Source organism: Pantherophis guttatus, chromosome 2 (genome assembly GCF_059756535.1).
Source record: "Pantherophis guttatus breed Tessera chromosome 2, ASM5975653v1, whole genome shotgun sequence".
In the NCBI taxonomy this organism is placed as follows: Eukaryota; Metazoa; Chordata; class Lepidosauria; order Squamata; family Colubridae; genus Pantherophis; species Pantherophis guttatus.
In genome coordinates this window covers 221,571,888-221,592,328 of record NC_142064.1, presented here as the reverse complement: position 1 = coordinate 221,592,328, position 20,441 = coordinate 221,571,888, and the positions used below count along the sequence as shown (strand labels likewise).

The following is a 20,441-nucleotide window of genomic DNA, read 5'->3' as shown; positions in this document are numbered from 1 at the left end:
CAAGACGCCTATCACCAAAACAAGTGCGATGGGCGCAGTACTTTCAACGCTTCGACTTTGAACTCAAGTATGTCCCAGGGGGTAGAAACTTTTTGGCAGATGCTTTATCGCGTCTCCCTCAGTATAACAGTAAAAGGGAACAAGTTGTACAGGCGTTGATACCAGGGGTTCAGCAAGCAGGTCGAACAGCCCAGAACGCACCACCTCAGTTGGAAAATGAATTAAAGGATGCTCTAGCATCGGATGCTTGGCTGGCGGAACATAAGCAAATTGTTACACATAAGGATGGTTTTGCCTGGGTGGGAGACAAACTGTACATCCCCCCTGCTTTGCGATTGAACATATTACACAGGTGTCATGACGTGAAAACAGCTGGTCACTTTGGCTTCCTCAAAACACTACACCTAATACGTCGTCAGTTCTGGTGGCCCTGCATGAGAAAGGAGGTTGAGGACTATGTAAAGAGTTGTAAGGTGTGCGCAAGTACTAAACCCCGGCCTGGAAAGCCTCTCGGCCTTCTACAATCTGTAGCAGAGCCAAATCGACCGTGGGAAGAGATCGCTATGGATTTCATAGTGGATCTCCCAGAGAGTAACGGGTATAATGTTATATGGACGGTTATAGATCTCTTCTCGAAGCAGGCCCACTTTGTACCATGTCGTGGGCTACCTTCTGCCCGCAAACTGTCCAAAATGTTCTTAGTTCATATTTACCGTTTACATGGTGCGCCTCGCCGTATAGTATCAGACAGAGGGGTTCAGTTCACCTCAAAATTTTGGCGTACCTTTGTAACCATGATTGGTTCATCACAAGGGTTAAGTTCCGGGTTCCACCCAAGTACCAATGGTGCAGCGGAACGAGCGAATGCTATGATAGAACGCTATTTACGATGTTATGTATCATACCAACAGACAGATTGGTCAGAGTTGCTTCCTTTTGCCGAGGTTGCTTACAATAATACGGTTCATATGAGTACAGGGGTCACCCCGTTCCATGCAGTCTCTGGTAAAGACTTCTCTGCCATCCCAGAACTAGATACGCCAGCTCAAGACCAGCAGGTCCCTGGTTCCTGGGCCAGCCACATCGGGAAAGGTTGGCCTCACATAAAAAAGGCTTTAGAGAAAGCACATCTTATGCACAAACACCAAGCTGACAAACGGAGAGCAGACCATAAACCGTTTGTAGTTGGAGACAGAGTGTTCCTGTCCACCAAATACCTGAAATTAAGAACACCGAGCCGTAAACTGAGTCCTAAGTATCTAGGCCCATTCCCTGTTGTAAAGGTCATCAATCCAGTCACAGTGGAACTCAAGTTGCCGCCGTTACTCGGCAAGGTTCACCCTGTGTTCCATAGTAGCCTATTAAAGCCAATAAATGTAATCCGGGAACCAGTGAGGAGGCCCGGTCCGATAAGGGACGAGCAGTATGAAGTGGAACAAGTTTTAGATTCGAGACTTAGTCGGGGTAAGCTCAAATATCTGCTTAAGTGGAAGGGATATCCTTTTGAAGAAGCGTCATGGGTGGATGCTACCGATATAAAGGCTAGTCGCCTGATCACTCGGTTCCATAGAATGTATCCCCATAAACCGGGGCCCCGGAGAGCGGACCTACAACCTTGATTCCAGCTAACATGTCCCTTTGTGTCTTCCAGGAGGGCCCCTGGTAGGGGGAGCCGCCTGTCGCGATCCACCCGACACCCCACCTCACCTCACTGCTTGCTCGAGGATCCAGCTCAACTGCTACGGAATAACAGTGACCATGGGGGTAGCGACGGGAGCGGCGGAGACTCTGCTACACGGTGGTGGGGGGTGCTTGGTGTAGGCGGACGGACACGGTGGTAGCCGGCCGGGGAGAGGGATCATTAATTACCTTTTTGCTTGAATGGGATGACAGTCCGGCGGCACATGCGCGGTACAACCGGAGGGGCGGTGGCTTAATAGCGCGCTGTTTAAAAAGCGTTGGGAGGCAGCCGCTCCCAACGCCGACTTTGTGTATTTCTGATACCGTCAGCTGTGCCGTGCAGTGTGTGGAGGAGCGTGAGGAATAAACCAGTTGCAGCAAGCCGTGGTTTCGTGTGCTCTTTTCTCCTTGCCACACGGAGACGCAACACATAGTTGACACCCAATCTCTCTTGCAGGAGGCAGCCTCAAGGGCTTATGGGAGAGGCAGTTGGGAGTCTCCAACCTTCCACCCTGTGAGCTTCAACATCACTACATCTTTCACTGACTCAGAGGTATTAAAAAGTGGGAGAAACTGAATAATCTGAAGACTTTACATATTTTTTCAAATCTCATCAGGATTTATTAGCTGTATTTTAACAAACCCTAGTAGATTAGAGAAACCCTAATAGAGCCTGGCTAGGTGGCTCAGTGACTAAGACGCTGAGCTTGTCAGTCAGGAAGGTCGGCAGTTCAGCAGTTCGAATCCCTAGTGCTGCGTAACGGGGTGAGCTCCCGTTACTTGTCCCAGCTTCTGCCAACCTAGCAGTTCAAAAGCACGTAAAAAGTGCAAGTAGAAAAATAGGGACCACCTTTGGTGGGAAGGTAACAGCGTTCCGTACGCCTTTGGCATTTAGTCATGCCAGCCACATGACCACGGAGATGTCTTTGGACAGCGCTGGCTCTTTGGCTTTGAAATGGAGATGAGCACCGCCCCCTAGAGTTGGGAACGACTAGCACATATGTGTGAGGAGAACCTTTACCTTTACCTAATAAATTATCTTTGAGGGTACAAATTTTATTCTGGATATATCCCAAATTTTAATTATGTTTTAATTTGTACTTAATGTTTTTACTAGGCCTTTTTATTTCTTCAGTAAAAAGCAGCTTTTTGGCTTAGCAAAGCTCTACAGATACAGGCATAACAGTTCATTTCATTTTGATTTAGCACAATTTATTACTCAAGTCACACATGACAAGTGTGAACATCCACTTGGTAGCAAGAGTCGCACTTAACACTTTAAGACTGATGAAAACTCTAGAACCACATTTCACATATTGTTGTTATGATTGGTCACATCGTCAGCCAGAGATTTAGACGGTCTGGCATTATTATCCACCTATCAAGTCTTTCCCAAGAATCTGGGATAGGCCGATGTTGTTTGATGATGTTAAAGGTACCATTGCAAGATGTAAGCTTTTCCAAATAAAACTGTCTTTTGTAATTGACTGATGAGGATTTTGTCAATGCTGATGGTGATTCAAGTGGTGCTTTAAATGTTTTAGAATTGCATCCAGGTGTGTTGTTGTTGTTGTTAGCTGCTAGTTTGTTAGCTGGTTTTGGCCTTCCTATGCACTGAGTTCTTTTCAAGAATCTAGCATGTATTGGTATAGTATATGTGTGAATCCAAGCAGTGTAGCCTTTTGTAATTGACAGATGGAAATTTTGTCAATGTTTTGATTAACAATTTAGACTAGGTTTGTAGACATTGGTAGTTTATATGTCTTATATTGCAACTCTAAATACATGTGCTTGATATTCTGCTAAACTCATCAAGACTTTCAGTAAGTTCAATGTTTGCTTTGGGCTAAATAGAAGTTATTTTCTTTTTAGACTAAAGAATCATCATTATCAAACAAATAGACATCTCAAAAAATAATTCTCAATAAACTTCATATCAGTACAACTCACACATAATGGTGTTCACAGTATAAACTTTTTGTAAAAAGATTGACAGTATTTCAGATATCATAGCTCTTTAAAGAATTGGTTTGTTTCCAACATCTGTGGAAGAGGAGAGTGCTCATACTAGACTAGCTTGGGATATTATTCTTGAAGAAGACGAAGGACAATACAGCATTCTCTTATCTATATTGTACATGAGAGCATCTGTCACCAGATGGGGATAACAATGTAGGGTGAACAGTTCTGAATCTTCAGTTCACCGGGAGTGGTTGGTTCATTCTGTTCTAATGGTAAAGTTTCACCCTTGTGATCTAATTTCTTCCCTAGTGAATCTCAATTACTAGTGGATAGGTGAATAATTAATGTACCGGTATATAAAGGTAAGGAAAGCCAGTTTGGCACAGTTAACATGCCAAGCTAGAAACCAGATTTTGAGTTCTAGTTCTGCTTTAGGCACAGCTTTGGCCCACTCATTCTCAGCTCTAAGAGGCAATGACAAACCACTTCCAACAAAACTTGCCAAGAAAGTTGGAGAGACTAGTCCCGTGATGGTGAATCTATGGCACATGTGCCAGAGGTGGTACGCAGAGCCCTCTCTGATGGCACGTGAGCCGTCGCCCCAGTTCAGCTCCACTGCGTATACGTGTGCACCTCCCGCTGGCCAGCTGGTCTTTGGGTCTCTGCCACGCATGCGCGGAGGGCAGGGGGCATGCGAGGGGGCTGTGTGTGCATGAGGGGGCTGTGCGTGCATGCACATGGGGCAGGGCAAGTGCAGGGGGCCATATGCGCATGTGGGAGTTGGGATGCACATGGGGGTGCGTGCATGCACAGGGGCGGGGCACACTGCACATTGCATTTTGGGGGTTCAGACACACGTGAGCGATTTGGGTACTCAGTCCGGAAAAGGTTAGCCATCACTAGACTAGTCCAAGCAGTTTTCAGGAGTCTGCAGATTCAAAGGTAAAGAACAAAAAATGAATATAAAAGTAAAGGAACCATAAGGGTCAAGTTCACCCAGGAATGTCAGTATCAGAACTGTGTGCACACATTCATTGATAGATAGGCTCCTAATTTTCTCCCAAATTTTTCTTGATTTAAAGCAGTTTTTGTTACTGCTGTTGATAGTCCAATAGACCTTTGCTGATCTACAATGAATCCCTCCCAGACGATTTCCTTTCATCACATGAGACTCGGAGTGGCTGAAATCTAAAGCGTCATCATCCAGTTTCATCACCAGATCTGTTACTTGTAAGAATTAAACCCGTGGCAGCTGAAACTACTCTACCTTTGTTCAAGGCACTACAAACCGGAAGTAGGCCTCGAGCTTCGCCTAGGAAGACTATGCCTCCCAGTACACATTGCAGCAGAAGAAGAAAAAAAAAAACACCCGGAAGAGCCGTTCGTAAAGGGTTTTTAAAAAAGGAAACTACTACAGTCCCCAGCATGCCCCGCGTCACATTCCATTTGGAAAAGCTAAACCTCCGGATTTCTCGAGAACTATTTTTCCCGTCGTGCCTCATAGCCTAAGACTCAAGCTTTTCAAGGCGGCTTGCTAGCCAGGGGAATCCCGGGAATTGTAGTCTTTTTTTGTGTTTTTTTTACCCTTCGCGAGCCTGGTTTCAAAGTTCGTGGGGGCGGCGCCGCGGTGAGGATGTGGCGGGCGTGACGCGTTTCTGTCCGCGTTGGAGCCGGGGCGGTCGTGACGTGGCAGAGCGAGCGAGCGAAGAAGAGCGAACCAGGCTCCCCCGGACGCAGACAGAGCAGCCTCGGTGTAGCGGACGCCGCGAGCGAGCTCCTTTCAGCGCCCCGCGGTAGCCTCAGCGCCCTCCGGAGAGGCAAGCAGCGAAGGGAAGGAAGCGAGCAGGAGGGACCGGCGTTCGGGTCGCTTGCCTCCTGCCTTTCCCCCCCACCCGCCCCCTCTTCGACGCGGCCAGCGCCATCCCGCTCGCTCCTTGCGCCGCAGCGCCCCAGCCGGGAGCCGCCATGGGCCTCACCATCTCCTCGCTCTTCTCACGCCTCTTCGGCAAGAAGCAGATGCGCATCCTCATGGGTGAGAGGCGCGAACTCGCCCTATCCCGCACCCGGCGATACCAGCCTTTCCTCCCGGGCAGCCTGCGGCGACCCCACCCCGGGTATACAGCGGGCGGCCCAGCGCGTCGCTCGGGAGACCGGGCTGCTTCCCCGCCGCGCTCGAGTCCCCCCACGTAGCCGGAGGGCGGGGGAGGCTTTGGGTGGGTTGCCTGCTGCTCCTGCTGCTGCTGCTGCTGCTTGGCGGGGTTTCGAACGCCTCGTCTGGGCGGCAGGGGCGCAACTTAGGCCGGAGGCGAAGGAAGGAAGCGGCCGCCGAGTCTTTTCGGGGAGGCCTGAGCCGCCGAAAGAGAAAGGGGGAGAAAAAAATGGGGAGAGAGAAAGAAGAAGCGTGGCGGGGTGGAGGCTTCGGGTGGGTGAGAGCTTCGAGGATCTTCCTTAAGGAATCCACCATGGAAGGAGGTTTAGGTCAAGGCGATTTATCTCCAGCCCCCCCTCCCCCCCCACTCCCCACACCTTCTTCCCCGGAGGCCCCGGCCAGGATGTGGTTTGTTTTCCGTGCAATGGGGCTTCTCTTCCTGTGTTTCAAAATAAGTCTTTAGGTCCGATCCTTTGCAAAAAGCCCTCGTGGTTGCTAGGGCTCCTTTTGTAAAAACAAGCCTTTGTTTTATTTTCGCTCAATCCTAATTTTCTTCCGCGTCAGGAAGAAGGTTAGAATAAAAGTGAAAAGAGAGGAGAAGGTGCCCTGATACTTAATAGACAATTGGATCAAGGTCGCTTATGGTTCTCCCCTCCCCACCCTTTTTCCCCCCCTTCTTTTTTCCTCTGACCTCTTCTCACATCGTTTGTAATTGCAAGGGCTTAAGTTGAAATGTTAACTGTACAAATGAATCAGTGTATGAAGCTGGACCTTTAGCACATATATTTTTAGTATTTGCTGTTGGGAGATGGGTTTTAAACGGAGATACTAAAAATACTTTTTAGGTATTGACCTGAATAACAAGGGGAAAAAAAGCAGATGGGCACAGAAAGATACATAAAACTATTATATATAGGCTGACAGCCTACAATATTAGTTTGAGAATTTGCCCTAAATATATAGTTGCTGTTCTAAAATAGCCATGGTTTTGAACTGTATCTCTCCAAGTCAGGTAAAATGAGTAAGTATTTGTATTTGAAATTGTGTGACTGATGTGAAAAGATTTTATTTCAAATTGCAGAATTGTACTTTCTCTTAACAGTTTCTGTTATCCTTGTGTAGCTAAGGGTAACATTATTTTGTTGGTTTCTTCATCTAAGCTTAATTTTAAAAAATACATATTTCAGCTGCCTGAAGATGTTCAGAAAATGTTGTATACATATAAATTTTTAGTGGGTTATGAATAGTAAGGTAAGCAGGATTGCAGAAACCCAGCATATGTTCTGAATCTTGTTTAATATATATCTTAATTCTAACTAGAAAAAAATGAAAATATGGCCTAGTTTGATTTATGTGTCTCCTTGCACTAAAAGCCAGAAGAGAATTTTGGAAGTTTCAAGTTTTAGATTTAAACTAGTTTCAGTTTATAATTGAAACTACAGTATTATATGACAAATTTAAATGAGATTTTTCTGGCTGCATGTTTCAGTACTAAAAGTGCCGCCTTCCTTGGCTAGTTGTTATGTTAAAAAGATTTGAAAACAGCATGGTTTGTTGTACAAAATTAAACTATGCAGATCCAATACATTCAACTTACAACCACAATTGACCCCAAAATTTATATGAGAAATTTGAGTTTTATAATATTTTATGACTCTTGCTACATTTGTTAAATGCATTACTGCAGTCTTAAATTAGTAACCTGGTTGTTATGTGGATCTGGCTTCTCCATTGACTTTGCTTGTCAAAAGGTGATCACATGACCCTGGGATGTGATCCTGCAAGGATCATAAATGTGAATCAGTTGTCAAGCTTCTGAATGTAAATCACGTGACCATGGGGATGCTGCAACAGTCGCAAATCTGAAAAATGGTCATAGTGAACTGTTGTAAGTCAAGGACTACCTGTATTGGACACAGCAACAGATTTCTGTTTATTCATCCAGTGAAGGATGCATTAGACTTTCTTGCGCATACATTACAGAAAGTGAGAGAGTACTGAGAACGTGCTCTTTCATGGACATTGTAAATCAGGTGTATCACTTTGACTTTCATTTGCTGATGAAACCCTGATCCCAGGGTTGGTTTTTTTTTTTTTTTAACATTTCATATTAATTCTGCATGATTCCAAAACTTGTATTTACCACAGAAATACCAAGAAATTATTAAAATTTTTATATACAGTAGTTGCAAAGAGAGTTAAAACCATTTTAGGGTTTGGTTGTCCGTCTCCCTCTCCCTCCTCCCAAAATTCTCTTCCAGCAAAATTTGGAATGTTATATAAAAAGACCAAAACTCAAGAAAACTATTTCTTCTGTCAATAAAGAATGGTATATTTTACAAATTGGGTTAAGCATTTTAGTGCCTATCTGAATTTTGCAATACAATAGGGTATGTTGGAATTGTCTCACAGGGGTCCAGTGCGTGTGAAAACAACAACCCAGAGTTCACACAACCAAACTTTCTTTTCTCTCCCTGTTCTCCGACCTAGGCAGCATCAGAGGGTTGAGTGGTCCCTTTGAACAAAGCAAGCTACATTATATAGGGAGATATAGTTGGAAAATCATTCTACAATCATTGGATATTACCAATGCTTGGCTTTATTATAGCACATATTATAACAACTATTATAGTCATTATTGATAATATTATAGTATTACTGACTTTATTACTAAAGTGCCAGTCTTTAAGAAATGTTTTAATCGTTTTTTTAAATCCTCTAAAAATGCTCAACCGTAATTTTTCCTATACAGCTTCACCTTAACTGTTTCAGATGTTTTCAACAATGATAAAGTTCTTCCTGTTAATCATTTATTTTAAATATATTATAAAGTATTTCAATCAGTGATAGTACCCTAGATAAGAATCTTCATTTTAGCCCGTAGTATATTTTTCACTTTGGTAAGTAAGAATGTTAAGATAAAAGATGTAGTTTCAGAAGCTTAGCTGCCATGAAAAAAGCATAGTTTTTTAAAATTTGTGGTGACATCTCTAAAGGCCTTTTCCCCTTTTCTTCTTGAGAAAGTTGTATATCTGATTTCTGGCTGTGGGACAGTGTTATCACACCATTTTCAATTCTCTTTCAGAGCTGTTCATTTCTCTCCCAAATTCTAACCTCCACCCCCCTTATGTAGTATTTTCTATTTTTAAATATATTTTTTCCAAATTAAAAGCCCCATGCATTAGATTTATATAAGCGTGGAAAACTTGCTTTATATATCCTTAACTGATCAAAAAGCAAAGTGTACCATTCCCATTTCTATTCCCATGCACCTCACAAACTATGAAATTCTGAGAAACATTTCTTATAAAAATATAGCATAAAAAAACTTAAAGGCCCAGTGCCTTATTTGATTCGGTGAGAAAGATTCAGAAGGCTTTTTGTTGAGCAAAATATAGCCTTATTTCTTATTTCCACTTGAAATTCACCAAATAGAAGGGAAGAAATAAAAATATTCCAATTTATGGTCTACCTTACCGGGATATAGCAGTGCTCTATCTGAGAGAGAAATGATTAAGCCTAAAGTTTGTATCCCAAAAGTATAAAATTTCATATGAAACCTTGGCTTAGATCTTAAAACTTGTAACAACATGAATTTTCCTCTCCCCTTTTCACCTTGCAAATTCCATGTAGCTTCAACATTTGGAAGGTTCATACAGAATCTGCTTGGTTTGTTTATGACAATCTGTGCTTTGTACTGCATACTTCTCATTATTATACCCCTAAGCATTTGGGGGTGCATAAGTCTGCAGAGGAAAGAAGACAATATACAGTCTTTTTCAATTACAGTTCTTGGGATCCCCAGCATGCTTACTAAATAATTATGAAATGCTATGTGTAAAAAGAAGCATAATTCCCAAGCTAATTCTTAGCATTCTGCTGTATTACAAAATATCTCACATCTCTCAAGGATGGCAACACCTAATGCAAAAGTTTGTGAGTTCTTGAGCTTCATTTCTTTATGCAAAATCGTGTTTTTTGTATTATTTTAATATCTAATATATTTCAGCCTCAAACTGAAACTGCATTATTACAGTATTGTACTTATAGGTATTTATAAGATATCTGCTTTGTATTACTGCATTTTTCTAAATAAGGCTCAGAATACATATTTACTTTTATTTAACAAAAACCTATGTAAAAATGTCTATTTTTTAAAAAAAGGTTAATTGGAAAACTCTTAAGACTAACAAATTATAGTTACTCAGTACAGAGTTATAACTCATGTGAATTTGAACTTTATAGTAACATGTATTTCAATAATACTATTTGTTTTAAGGGAAAAACACTATTTTAGTATACTTCTGTAAATCTTGTATTTTACTACAAGTATGCTAATATTTCCTCCCCTCCCCATGATTCTTTTTCAAAGATGCTAGCTAGCTTTTCTTTTCTGATACTGATGTTGCAGGAAGAGCTATGGAGAGGTTTTTCTTTTCCTATAGTGAATGAAATTTTTATCAGTGTTGATTGGCATATATTATTTGTTGTCCACTTTTATTCAGATTTGCCAACTGCCAGTTCAGAGTTCAGTTTAGAGTCTCCAGTGTTGAGACTTTGGGAATCTTCTATTTGAGAATCAAAATGATACAAAGCTGAATATTTTAGATGACCTAGAGGCAAAAAAAATAGTATTACAAGCTATATTGAATACCAGATATAGTGAACCAGAATTAATGGTCAGAACTCTTGCTTATGATATTTAACTCTTTTGGTTAAGCAGCTGGTCTGGAAGTGAGGAGACAGGTTACAAATCTCAAAATAGGAATTACAAAGTGAAGAGGGAAAATAAATGCTATTTCCATTATATATTTAGTTAGAGTACAATTATGATACAACACACCTTGGGAGATGGACAAGATACATTTACAGGATAGAAAATCTATGTTGAAAAAACACACATGGCTGAACCTGTTGTAAAAAGTGTGAAGAGTGAAAATTGGCTTTATTGTTTTTTTCCCCCTAGTTGGCTTGGATGCAGCTGGAAAAACCACAATTCTCTATAAACTCAAATTAGGAGAGATTGTCACTACAATTCCAACAATTGGTAAGAACATAGGAATACATTAATTTGTTAATATTATTGACAATGTTCATTAAGTTTAGGTTTCTAGGGGAATTGCAGTTTGTCACAGTATAGGCTTGAATGAAATTTTTAGATTATTACACTCTTTATGGTACATTATTACTGAGTTCATAAATTTTGTCTAAAGATACTTGCTTTGAGGAATAATCCCAACAAAGAGAAATTCTGGAGCCAGAGATGAAAGTGTCTATGGCGAGTACACCATTTTTCCTGCTAGTTGTTTATTTTATTGTTTAAAGATCAACTTTATTCATGATATTCAGATAAAAGAAACCCAAAGAAACCAACATTGAAAAATGTTCTACAAGCCAAGATAAAAACTCAAGAAGAAATCTTTGTTCAAATTCTTGTTCTAGCACTATAATTTTTAAAAAGTGACTAAACAAATTATGTTGTACTTTTAGCTCTTTGTGAATATACACTGCTCAAAAAATAAAGGGAACACTTAAAACAATACAATGTAACTCCAAATCAATCACACTTCTGTGAAATCAAACTGTCCACTTAGGTAGCAACACTGATTGACAATCAATTTCACATGCTGTTGTGCAAATTGAATAGACAATAGGTGGAAAGCATAGGCAGTTAGCAAGACATCCCCAATAAAGGGGTGGTTCTGCAGGTGGTGACCACAGACCACTTCTCAGTTCCTATGCTTTCTGGCTGATGGTTTGGCCACTTTTGAATGCTGGCGGTGCTGTCACTCTAGTGGTAGCATGAGACGGAGTCTACAACCCACACAAGTGGCTCAGGTAGTGCAGCTCATCCAGGATGGCACATCAATGCAAGCTGTGGCAAGGAAGTTTGCTGTGTCTGTCAGCGTAGTGTCCAGCGTAGAGCACGGAGGCGATACCAGGAGACAGGCCAGTACATCAGGAGACATGGAGGAGGCCGTAGAAGGGCAACAACCCAGCATCAGGACCCCTACCTCTGCCTTTGTGCAAGGAGGGACAGGAGGAGCACTGCCAGAGCCCTGCAAAATAACCTCCAGCAGGCCACAAATGTGCATGTGGCTGTTCAAACGGTCAGAAATAGACTCCATGAGGGTGGTATGAGGGCACGATGTCCACAGGTGGGGGTTGTGCTTACAGCCCAACACCGTGCAAGATGTTTGGCATTTGCCAGAGAACACCAAGATTGGCAACTTCGCCACTGGCGCCCTGTGGTTTTCACAGATGAAAGCAGGTTCACACTGAGCACATGTGACAGACGTGACAGGGTTTGGAGACGCCATGGAGAATGTTCTGCTGCCTGCAACATCCTCAGCATGACCGGTTTGGCAGTGGGTCAGTAATGGTGTGGGGTGGCATTTCTTTGGAGGGCTGCACAGCCCTCCATGTGCTCACCAGAGGTAGCCTGACTGCCATTAGGTACCGAGATGAGATCCTCAGACCCCTTGTGAGACCATATGCTGGTGCGGTTGGCCCTGGGTTCCTCCTAATGCATGACAGTGCAAGACCTCATGTGGCTGGAGTGTGTCAGCAGTTCCTGTAAGACGAAGGCATTGATGCTATGGACTGGCCCGCCCGTTCCCCAGACCTGAATCCAATTGGGCACATCTGGGACATCATGTCTCGCTCCATCCACCAATGCCACGTTGCACTACAGACTGTTCAGGAGTTGGGGGATGCTTTAGTCCAGGTGTGGGAGGAGATCCCTCAGGAGACTATCCGCCACCTCATCAGGAGCATGCCCAGGTATTGTAGGGAGGTCATACAGGCACATGGAGGCCACACACACCACTAGCCTCATTTTGACTTGTTTTAAGGACATTACATCAAAGTTGGATCAGCCTGTAGTGTTTTTTTCCACTTTAATTTTGAGTGTAACTCCACATCCAGACCTCCATGGATTGATAAATTTGATTTCCATTGATAATTGTGTGATTTTGTTGTCAGCACATTCAACTATGTAATGAACAAAGTATTTACTAAGAATATTTCATTCATTCAGATCTAGGATGTCTTATTTTTGTGTTCCCTTTATTTTTTTGAGCAGTGTATTTTGTTTTTGTCAGGTTTATATAATACCATCCCCACACATACTTCAATCAGCTCTTTAAGCATTGAAATGTCCTTAAAACTGGCTAGTTTGAATAATACTGCAGTTTGTTTTTAATTGTTATTTCTGATAGTTATAATTTTCTTATTTTTGTTTAGGCTTTAATGTGGAAACAGTAGAATATAAAAATATTTGTTTCACTGTTTGGGACGTTGGTGGTCAAGATAAAATTAGACCACTCTGGAGGCATTATTTTCAGAACACACAGGTAATTTCTAACAAGTTATTTTTTAAACACTCATTGAATTAATGACTCTCAGTTATTTAGGATTTAAATAATATCCTTAATTTGCTTTATTTCATGGTGCTATGTAAATTTTTTAATGTATTTTTAATTAACTGAATTCTTTTATGTTTGTTTTTATTAATTTATTTATCTGTACTTGTTTATTGTTGGGGATGGGGGCCTATAGCTAAAACCAGTACAAAAAGTGTTTTGAATGTTAATCTCATCCATTGAATAAGATTATGTTTCTCCAGAAGCCAGCATGACAGGTCAAGGTTTAAGGACTTTATCTGTGATGTCCTCATTGCAAACTGTAGTTAGGTAAGACATAGGTCCCTTGGACTTATGATTCTGTAAGGCTGAAGAATTAACTACAACAGTGTGGCTGTATAGATACTTGGTTCCCGGCATTTCCCAAGTGGTTGGGAATGGAAAAGGCAGCATATAGTAGCTATCTCATGTCACTTACACAGTTATTTTCATGAGCTGTGCTCCTCTTCCAATCTTATGAAACATACAAGGTAAGCTGAGGCATTGGACATTGTTTCCATTCCTTTGCATCAGAGGGCAGACTGTTAAGTATAGTTCTCCATGGCAGTATCCCCACACAGCAAAATTGTTTTGCATAATGGAGAAATTTATTTATTGTTTATTTTCCGGAGACTCAGGGCGGCTTACAATGCGTTAAGCAATAGCCTTCATACTTTTGTATATACCTGCTTAGTAGGGCTTTCGGGGGCCCCCCTAAGTGGTGTTCTTTTTTATACAAAGTCAGCTTATTGCCCCCACAATCCGGGTCCTCATTTTACCTACCTCGAAAGGATGGAAGGCTGAGTCAACCTTAAGCCTGGTGAGATTTGAACTTGCAGTAATTGCAGGCAGCTGGTGCTATTTAACAGCACTTTAGTCTGTTGCGCCACCAAGGCTCATCAATAGATTGCATGTCAGGAGAAAAGCTTGATACTTTGCATGGTTTCACATTTGAAACTTTGTTTTGGAGGTAAAGATATATGGAATCAAGGTAGACTTGACTTGAATCTTTTTATTTATTATTGTCTCACCATATTAATCAATTCTTTCCCCCCACCCCAGGGCCTCATTTTTGTGGTAGATAGCAATGACAGAGAGAGAATTCAAGAAGCAGCAGAAGAACTGCAGAAAATGGTAACTTTTAATCAGAATATGAACATTTTCTATGCCAATGTGACAACAGAGTTTCTTTTAAAAATATTAAAACTGGAATATAAAATAACAACAAAAATCAAATATGATGTTCAGAGACATTATTACATGTTTTAGGGCTATGAAAATAATTAGGTAGAGATGTTTCAGAATACATGAAATGCAAGCATATCATCTGCCTGCAACTCTAAGGTTACATATATGCAGTTGGCTTGGAGACCAAATATTATATAAAGCATAGAGAAAAAAAATAGAAATTGTAAACATAAGGAATTAAGGACACAAGATAAGAAAATGAAAGGGGATTACTGTTGAACCTAGTTCATACCAACCCTGCTTGCTATACCACTTCATAAGTTTCTGTCCTTGTAAATCATCCACTGTATCCAGACCCTTCTTTGCCTTTTAGTCTTCAAACATCTTGCCTCCCTCTTGTCAATTGCATACAGCCATGTTCTTGCTCCTCACGTTCTGTTAAGTCCTCAATGGTTCATTTATTTTGCCATTCAGTCGTAATCATTCACAGTGATGACCAAACTACTATTTTTTCCCTATTGGCTACATGTTATTATATTCAACCACAATAATTCAGCACTGATTCATTCTTGACTCTTTTTCTCTTGTTTTACTGCACACAATTCCTAAGTGATCCAGTCCCACAGCATTCAGTCTACTTTTATGCTTCTCCTGGCATAAAAAGTAGATGCAAATATGCATTTATTCAAAGTAGTTTTCACTTTTTTGGAGAAACATTTTGTGCAGTAGAGTCTCTGTTACATTTCTACTAGCATTTGTACATCTTGAGATCTCTTTATCCATTTTTTCCATTTTTAATAGGCATTCTACCAAGGTACCCAAACTCAATCAATTGCTCCTACTTGTCACCATTGATGTATCGCTTGGATTTATTTATATCACTTTCTGTTGTTCCTGGATATTTCATTTATTCATCAAATGTAAAGCTGCCTGACTTCCTAAGGATTCTAGGAGGCATACAACATTAAAAACACCAATATCACTTTTTCAGATTCATTTTCCTTGTTATATATCACTTATCTAATATTTTCTGCAAACCGTTTAAATTCTCAGCCAGCAACATGGCATCTGAATACAAAGATACATGCTCATTCATATTCCTACATGACATGCCTCTAACATCTCTCAGCATTCTTTAGAAATTTACCCATAAATACCTTAACAGTCAAGAGAGCTTCCCTTGCTTCTGGTTCAGGGTTGAGCCTTTTGAGATGCTGTCCATTTAATACTAATACTTTATTTCTTTTATATACAGATCTTATAATGTTCAATATATGACCTCTAGCCTCCCAACCACACATTCACATAAGATGCTCTCTCTATGAATGTCCAATAAACTTTCATTCTCACCTGAGTACATTTTTCATTGAATTCATTTCCTAATTCAGAAAACTAGTTGGCATACCTCATGCCCAGCACAAAGCCAGACAGTATTTGGCTCAGTGTCACCCTTAGTACCATTTCAGTCAGAATTCTGCCAAGCACCTTCCCTGGGACACTTAACCAACTAATCCTCCCTGTAGTTTTTGCATTCATACTTGCTCTCTTTTCCTTTTGCAAAGAAACAATAATAGATTCTCCCAAATTTAAGATATAGCTAAAGCCTTTATTCATATGGAAAATCAATTGCGCAGTCATTCTGTATCAATATTTCAACATTTATCCAGCCACACTGCTTATACCTGCAACTGCTATTTTTTCAACCTAGTTATTTTTTTAAATTTTCTTTTCATCATTTTTTTCTCAGATAATAATAGTTTTCTCGTTTTGATTCCTGACTTCAGTGTATCATTCTTCCCATTCAAATCTCTAAAATGTTCCTGACATTCCCTCATTTCATTTTCTCTCAGAATATTTCATAATCTTATATATTTTGGTATGGTCTCTTGATTTAGTTTACCCACTTCCAAAACCATGTTTGTTTTTATCACATTTCTCAGCATTGTTCTAATTCTTTTAATTTTTTGCTTTGCTTTCTTTGCAGATGCTTTTTTCTCTCTGCAATTTGTATCTTTTCTTATTCAGTTTGTGGCAATAATGATCATATTTTTTTTCCATTCAGTTTCTTTATTTGGGTCTTCTAAGAATGTAAAGTTGTTTTCAATGCCCAGAAACATTTGTTTGAGATGGGCACCCACATACAATGAATGAATGAATCACCCTTTTTCATTTTTCTTGTGCAGAGAACTCCTCACATTTCTGTGGCACACTGTAATATAATTCTTTACACACAATTTCTAATGTCTTCCCATCCTGTCTCATATTCAGAACCTTTCGTCACCATTGTGCTACCAGTAAATATATTACTTATTTATTTATTAGTCCAGTTTGTATGCCACCCTTCTCCGTAGACTTAGGGCAGCTTACAATTGCATTATAGCAATAGCCTGCATACTTTTTTTATATACCTGCTTATTAGGGCTTTCGGCCCCCCCTAAGCGGTGTTGTTCTATACAAAGTTGGCTTATTGCCCCCACAATCCGGGTCCTCAATTTACCTATCTCGAAAGGATGGAAGGCTGAGTCAACCTTGAGCCTGGTGAGATTCGAACTTGCACTAATTGCAGGCAGCTGGCAGCTAAGCTGGCACTTAACAGCACTTTAGTCCGCTGCACCACCAAGGCTCTAAAATCTCTAAATCTCTGACTTTCATTCAAAAACAAATCAACTGTGCTTTTCAGTCACTTCCTTTTCCATGTGTACACTTGAATATATCTGTGCTTAAACTGTGTATTTAAAACATTCTGCTAAGCAAGTACTATCCCATCATCATTCTCAAAGATTCAAATTCTGTGCCTTTTCAATCTATTTCTATCACTTAACAGAAGAGTTTTTCCCCTTTGGAGTCATTCAGAAAGTTGTGCAACATTAACGTTTCCCCAAATGTGTCACTGCTTGTCGTCATTCCCCCTGACCCAGAGTGCAACATTCTAAGCTGTAGGTTACTACCATCATTCAGGACTCATACCTCAAATTCAGACTTCTATCCTTTTTTTTCCATTTGTAATTCAACCTGCAGTATTGCTTCCCAGCATTTATTGTCAATCTACAAGATCAGATACCTTCATATTCTTGTTCTCTTAACTTCAGATATACAATGTACCTATTCTTTCATTCACTCATTTTATTAGTTAGTTTACACTCTTCATATTTAACTTCTCTTTCATTCCAAGTTGTCATCTTTCATCTGCCATTGTTGTCACCAAAGGAACCATAGATGTTGACATCTGGTTTTCATCATAGCTTTGGTCAATTGGAATTTTTCCATAACTATTTTCAGTAATTCAGAAGTATGGACTAGATTACCAGCCTTTGTTTTAGCCATGGCAAGTGTAACATTATATGCTAATAGTAAGAATGGCACAATCAGTTTTGGCATGTTTTGTTTATTTACAATAAAATTATACTTCCAGGAGCTATTTTATCACAGTGTACCATTTCTCATCTGACTATTGAGTAGTAGTGGTAGTAATTGTTATTATTAGATATCCCACCTTTTTATTTGTGCGTGTGTGAACAAAAGGTAGCGAATATATCCATGATTTCTGCCTATTTTCTCCTCAGAACAACAACGTGAGGTGGGTTGGGTTGAGATATGGTGTTTGGCACTTTAGTTGCCACAGCAAATTAGCTTTCTGTGAGAATTTGATCACCTTTGTTTCTGAATACCTTTTGGGGAAATAAAGGAAAAATACAGCCAGTGCAGTTGTCGTCTTCCTTGTAGGTTTTTGCTTGTAAGAAACGTCAAAAGACGGAAGTTATCATGTGTTTTTTTTCCTCCAGCTTCAAGAAGATGAGTTGAGAGATGCGGTGCTGCTTATCTTTGCAAACAAACAAGACTTGCCAAATGCCATGGCAATCAGTGAAATGACAGATAAACTAGGCCTTCAGTCCCTGCGTAATAGAACTGTAAGTACTGAAATTTTCTACATTCAGTGAAACTTCTGAATGAAAAGCTGACATTTGGTATAAGTATTTGTGTTCATCATGTGGGGCAATGTTTTCCTATTTTCCTCAGAAAACAACACCCCAATGTCTATAAGTGGTACTTGATACTGCAAAGAGAGATTTAAGTGTTTTAGTCAACCCATGACTCCCCCACCCCCCATGTATAAATGTCTGCCCACTATAGATTCAGATCTTTGATTGCAGCCCATCAGAGATTTCTGAACTTCTGTTTCAGCTGTCAACATTAGCTGTTCCAAGGGGAGTTAATACTTTAATGGGTGAAATATAACAACAAATTTCTCAGCTGAATTGTAATTCTATTTTTAGAGAGACAAATATTGTATTTTCTATGCTAAGAAAGAAATGATTGATAATTAAGATAAGATTATAATTAAGACAATTATCATAACATAATTGTAGTTATGTTTAGCAATATTTAAATTTGTGTTTCTTTTAGGACTGATTTTGTTGTTGATATTATATATAATCATTTTAGCAAGGGCTATCTTTATATTCATCTGTAATCATTCTGGCCTACTGGGGAAGGAAGAGTACTATAAAAATGAAATAAGTTATTTGATTCATTCAAGTTAAAACTTACGCTTTGACTATAATTCTGCATAAAAGGTCTCCTTAGAAATTAGTAATTGCTAGAGATGATAGCAGTACAGAAATTGATTGCATTTGCCTTCTTCTAGGATGTTTTTTTGACACCACTGCCTATGTTCTGATTTAGAATTGCTTAATATAGTGGGAGACATGGGAATTTGTCCTGGATTTCAGAATTGAAATGTGTTCTCAAGAACAGTACTGAATATTAAAAATATCACTTCCTTCTGTTTTACAGTGGTATGTTCAGGCTACCTGTGCTACACAAGGTACTGGTCTATACGAGGGACTTGATTGGCTGTCAAATGAGCTATCAAAGCGTTAACTGCAACTGGATGACTTTCGCACCAAGGACACGTTTGATATAAGTGGTCTAGGCTTGTTACATCAAAATTAGCTGCATCTTGGTTATTATACAGTATCTGGAACTGATTTGGGCAGGATATTACAGCATTTTTACTTATTTTGTTGCCAATTATTGTTCTCCAAGCTATGTTGCCAAGGTAACACTAGGCTTGGATTAAAGAGAAACTCCTTAATTTGGAAAAAAGTGTATCTTTTGATTTTTCCTTTTGTTGTTAGCCTAAATGCCTGAATATAGTTGTGACTTTGAAATCTATTGAATGCTTATTGAGCCCCAATTCAATTAAGTATATTTAAGACCCCTCTTATCTCTAAGTTACCAATCCTTGTTTCATTCCATAAGACAGTCTGCTGACTTAATCTAGCATTCCATTTATATTTATTTCTTTCCCTTATAAAAACACTTCCTGATGTTGCCAAGAATCTTCTAAAACACTATTCAAATCTTCTGCACTGAGGAACATTTTATTAAACCCCCCCTTCCAATTGACCCACATTTGCCTTTGTGTGAACTCAGCCTGATAATACTTACTGTGCTGGTTGCAACAAGCTCATTGGAGTCTTTAAATATTCAGCAGATTGTCTTTTTTTTTCTTTTTGCATGTTGCTTTCAGTATCAGCCTGTTTTGCCCAGTGTATAATAGTTCTGCTAAAGTTTTACTGTTTATTGGTGAACATATCTTCATGAAGAGATTTTGAAAATTCTTCAGACTTGATGGATTAATTTCTTTATAACCTATTCAGAATTATTCCTAATTAAAATGATAAAAATGTATAGCTTTGTTGTATGCTCCTTGAATCTTACGTTTGTGGAACTGATAATATGAATGTGTGACAGATTCTTTTTCAATAAACGGAGTTTTTTCTGTACCTTGAACACAAACAGATCTGAATAGATTTTGAATTGTTTTCAATTTGGCAAAAAATTAAGATGGGCAGTTAAAGTTGTGTACAACATAACTGATTATCAAAGCTAAATCTTGTAAAAGTATTTTGAAGCTGTAAATCTAAATCCTTTTAAGATGTCCAGATATGAGAGTACTTAGAGTTCAGAATGGTAATAAAGTTCAAACTGCCCAAAGAGTCTGTTTCATTAATGATTGACAGAACACTTTGGTTTGCTAGCAATTGTCCTGTGAG

At 39.8% G+C, this 20,441-nt stretch overlaps 1 protein-coding gene across 1 annotated transcript; it reads left to right on the top strand.

Annotated features, from left to right (window-relative positions):
- Positions 1-4,868: 4,868 nt before the first annotated feature.
- ARF4 (ARF GTPase 4) lies at positions 4,869-20,382 on the top strand. Its single transcript, XM_034436627.3, has 6 exons — positions 4,869-5,674; positions 10,758-10,838; positions 13,037-13,146; positions 14,257-14,328; positions 18,165-18,290; positions 19,177-20,382. The coding sequence occupies exons 1-6, from the start codon at positions 5,608-5,610 to the stop codon at positions 19,261-19,263; spliced, it is 543 nt and encodes a 180-aa protein (XP_034292518.1). The 5' UTR covers positions 4,869-5,607; the 3' UTR covers positions 19,264-20,382.
- The last annotated feature ends 59 nt before the right edge of the window (positions 20,383-20,441 follow it).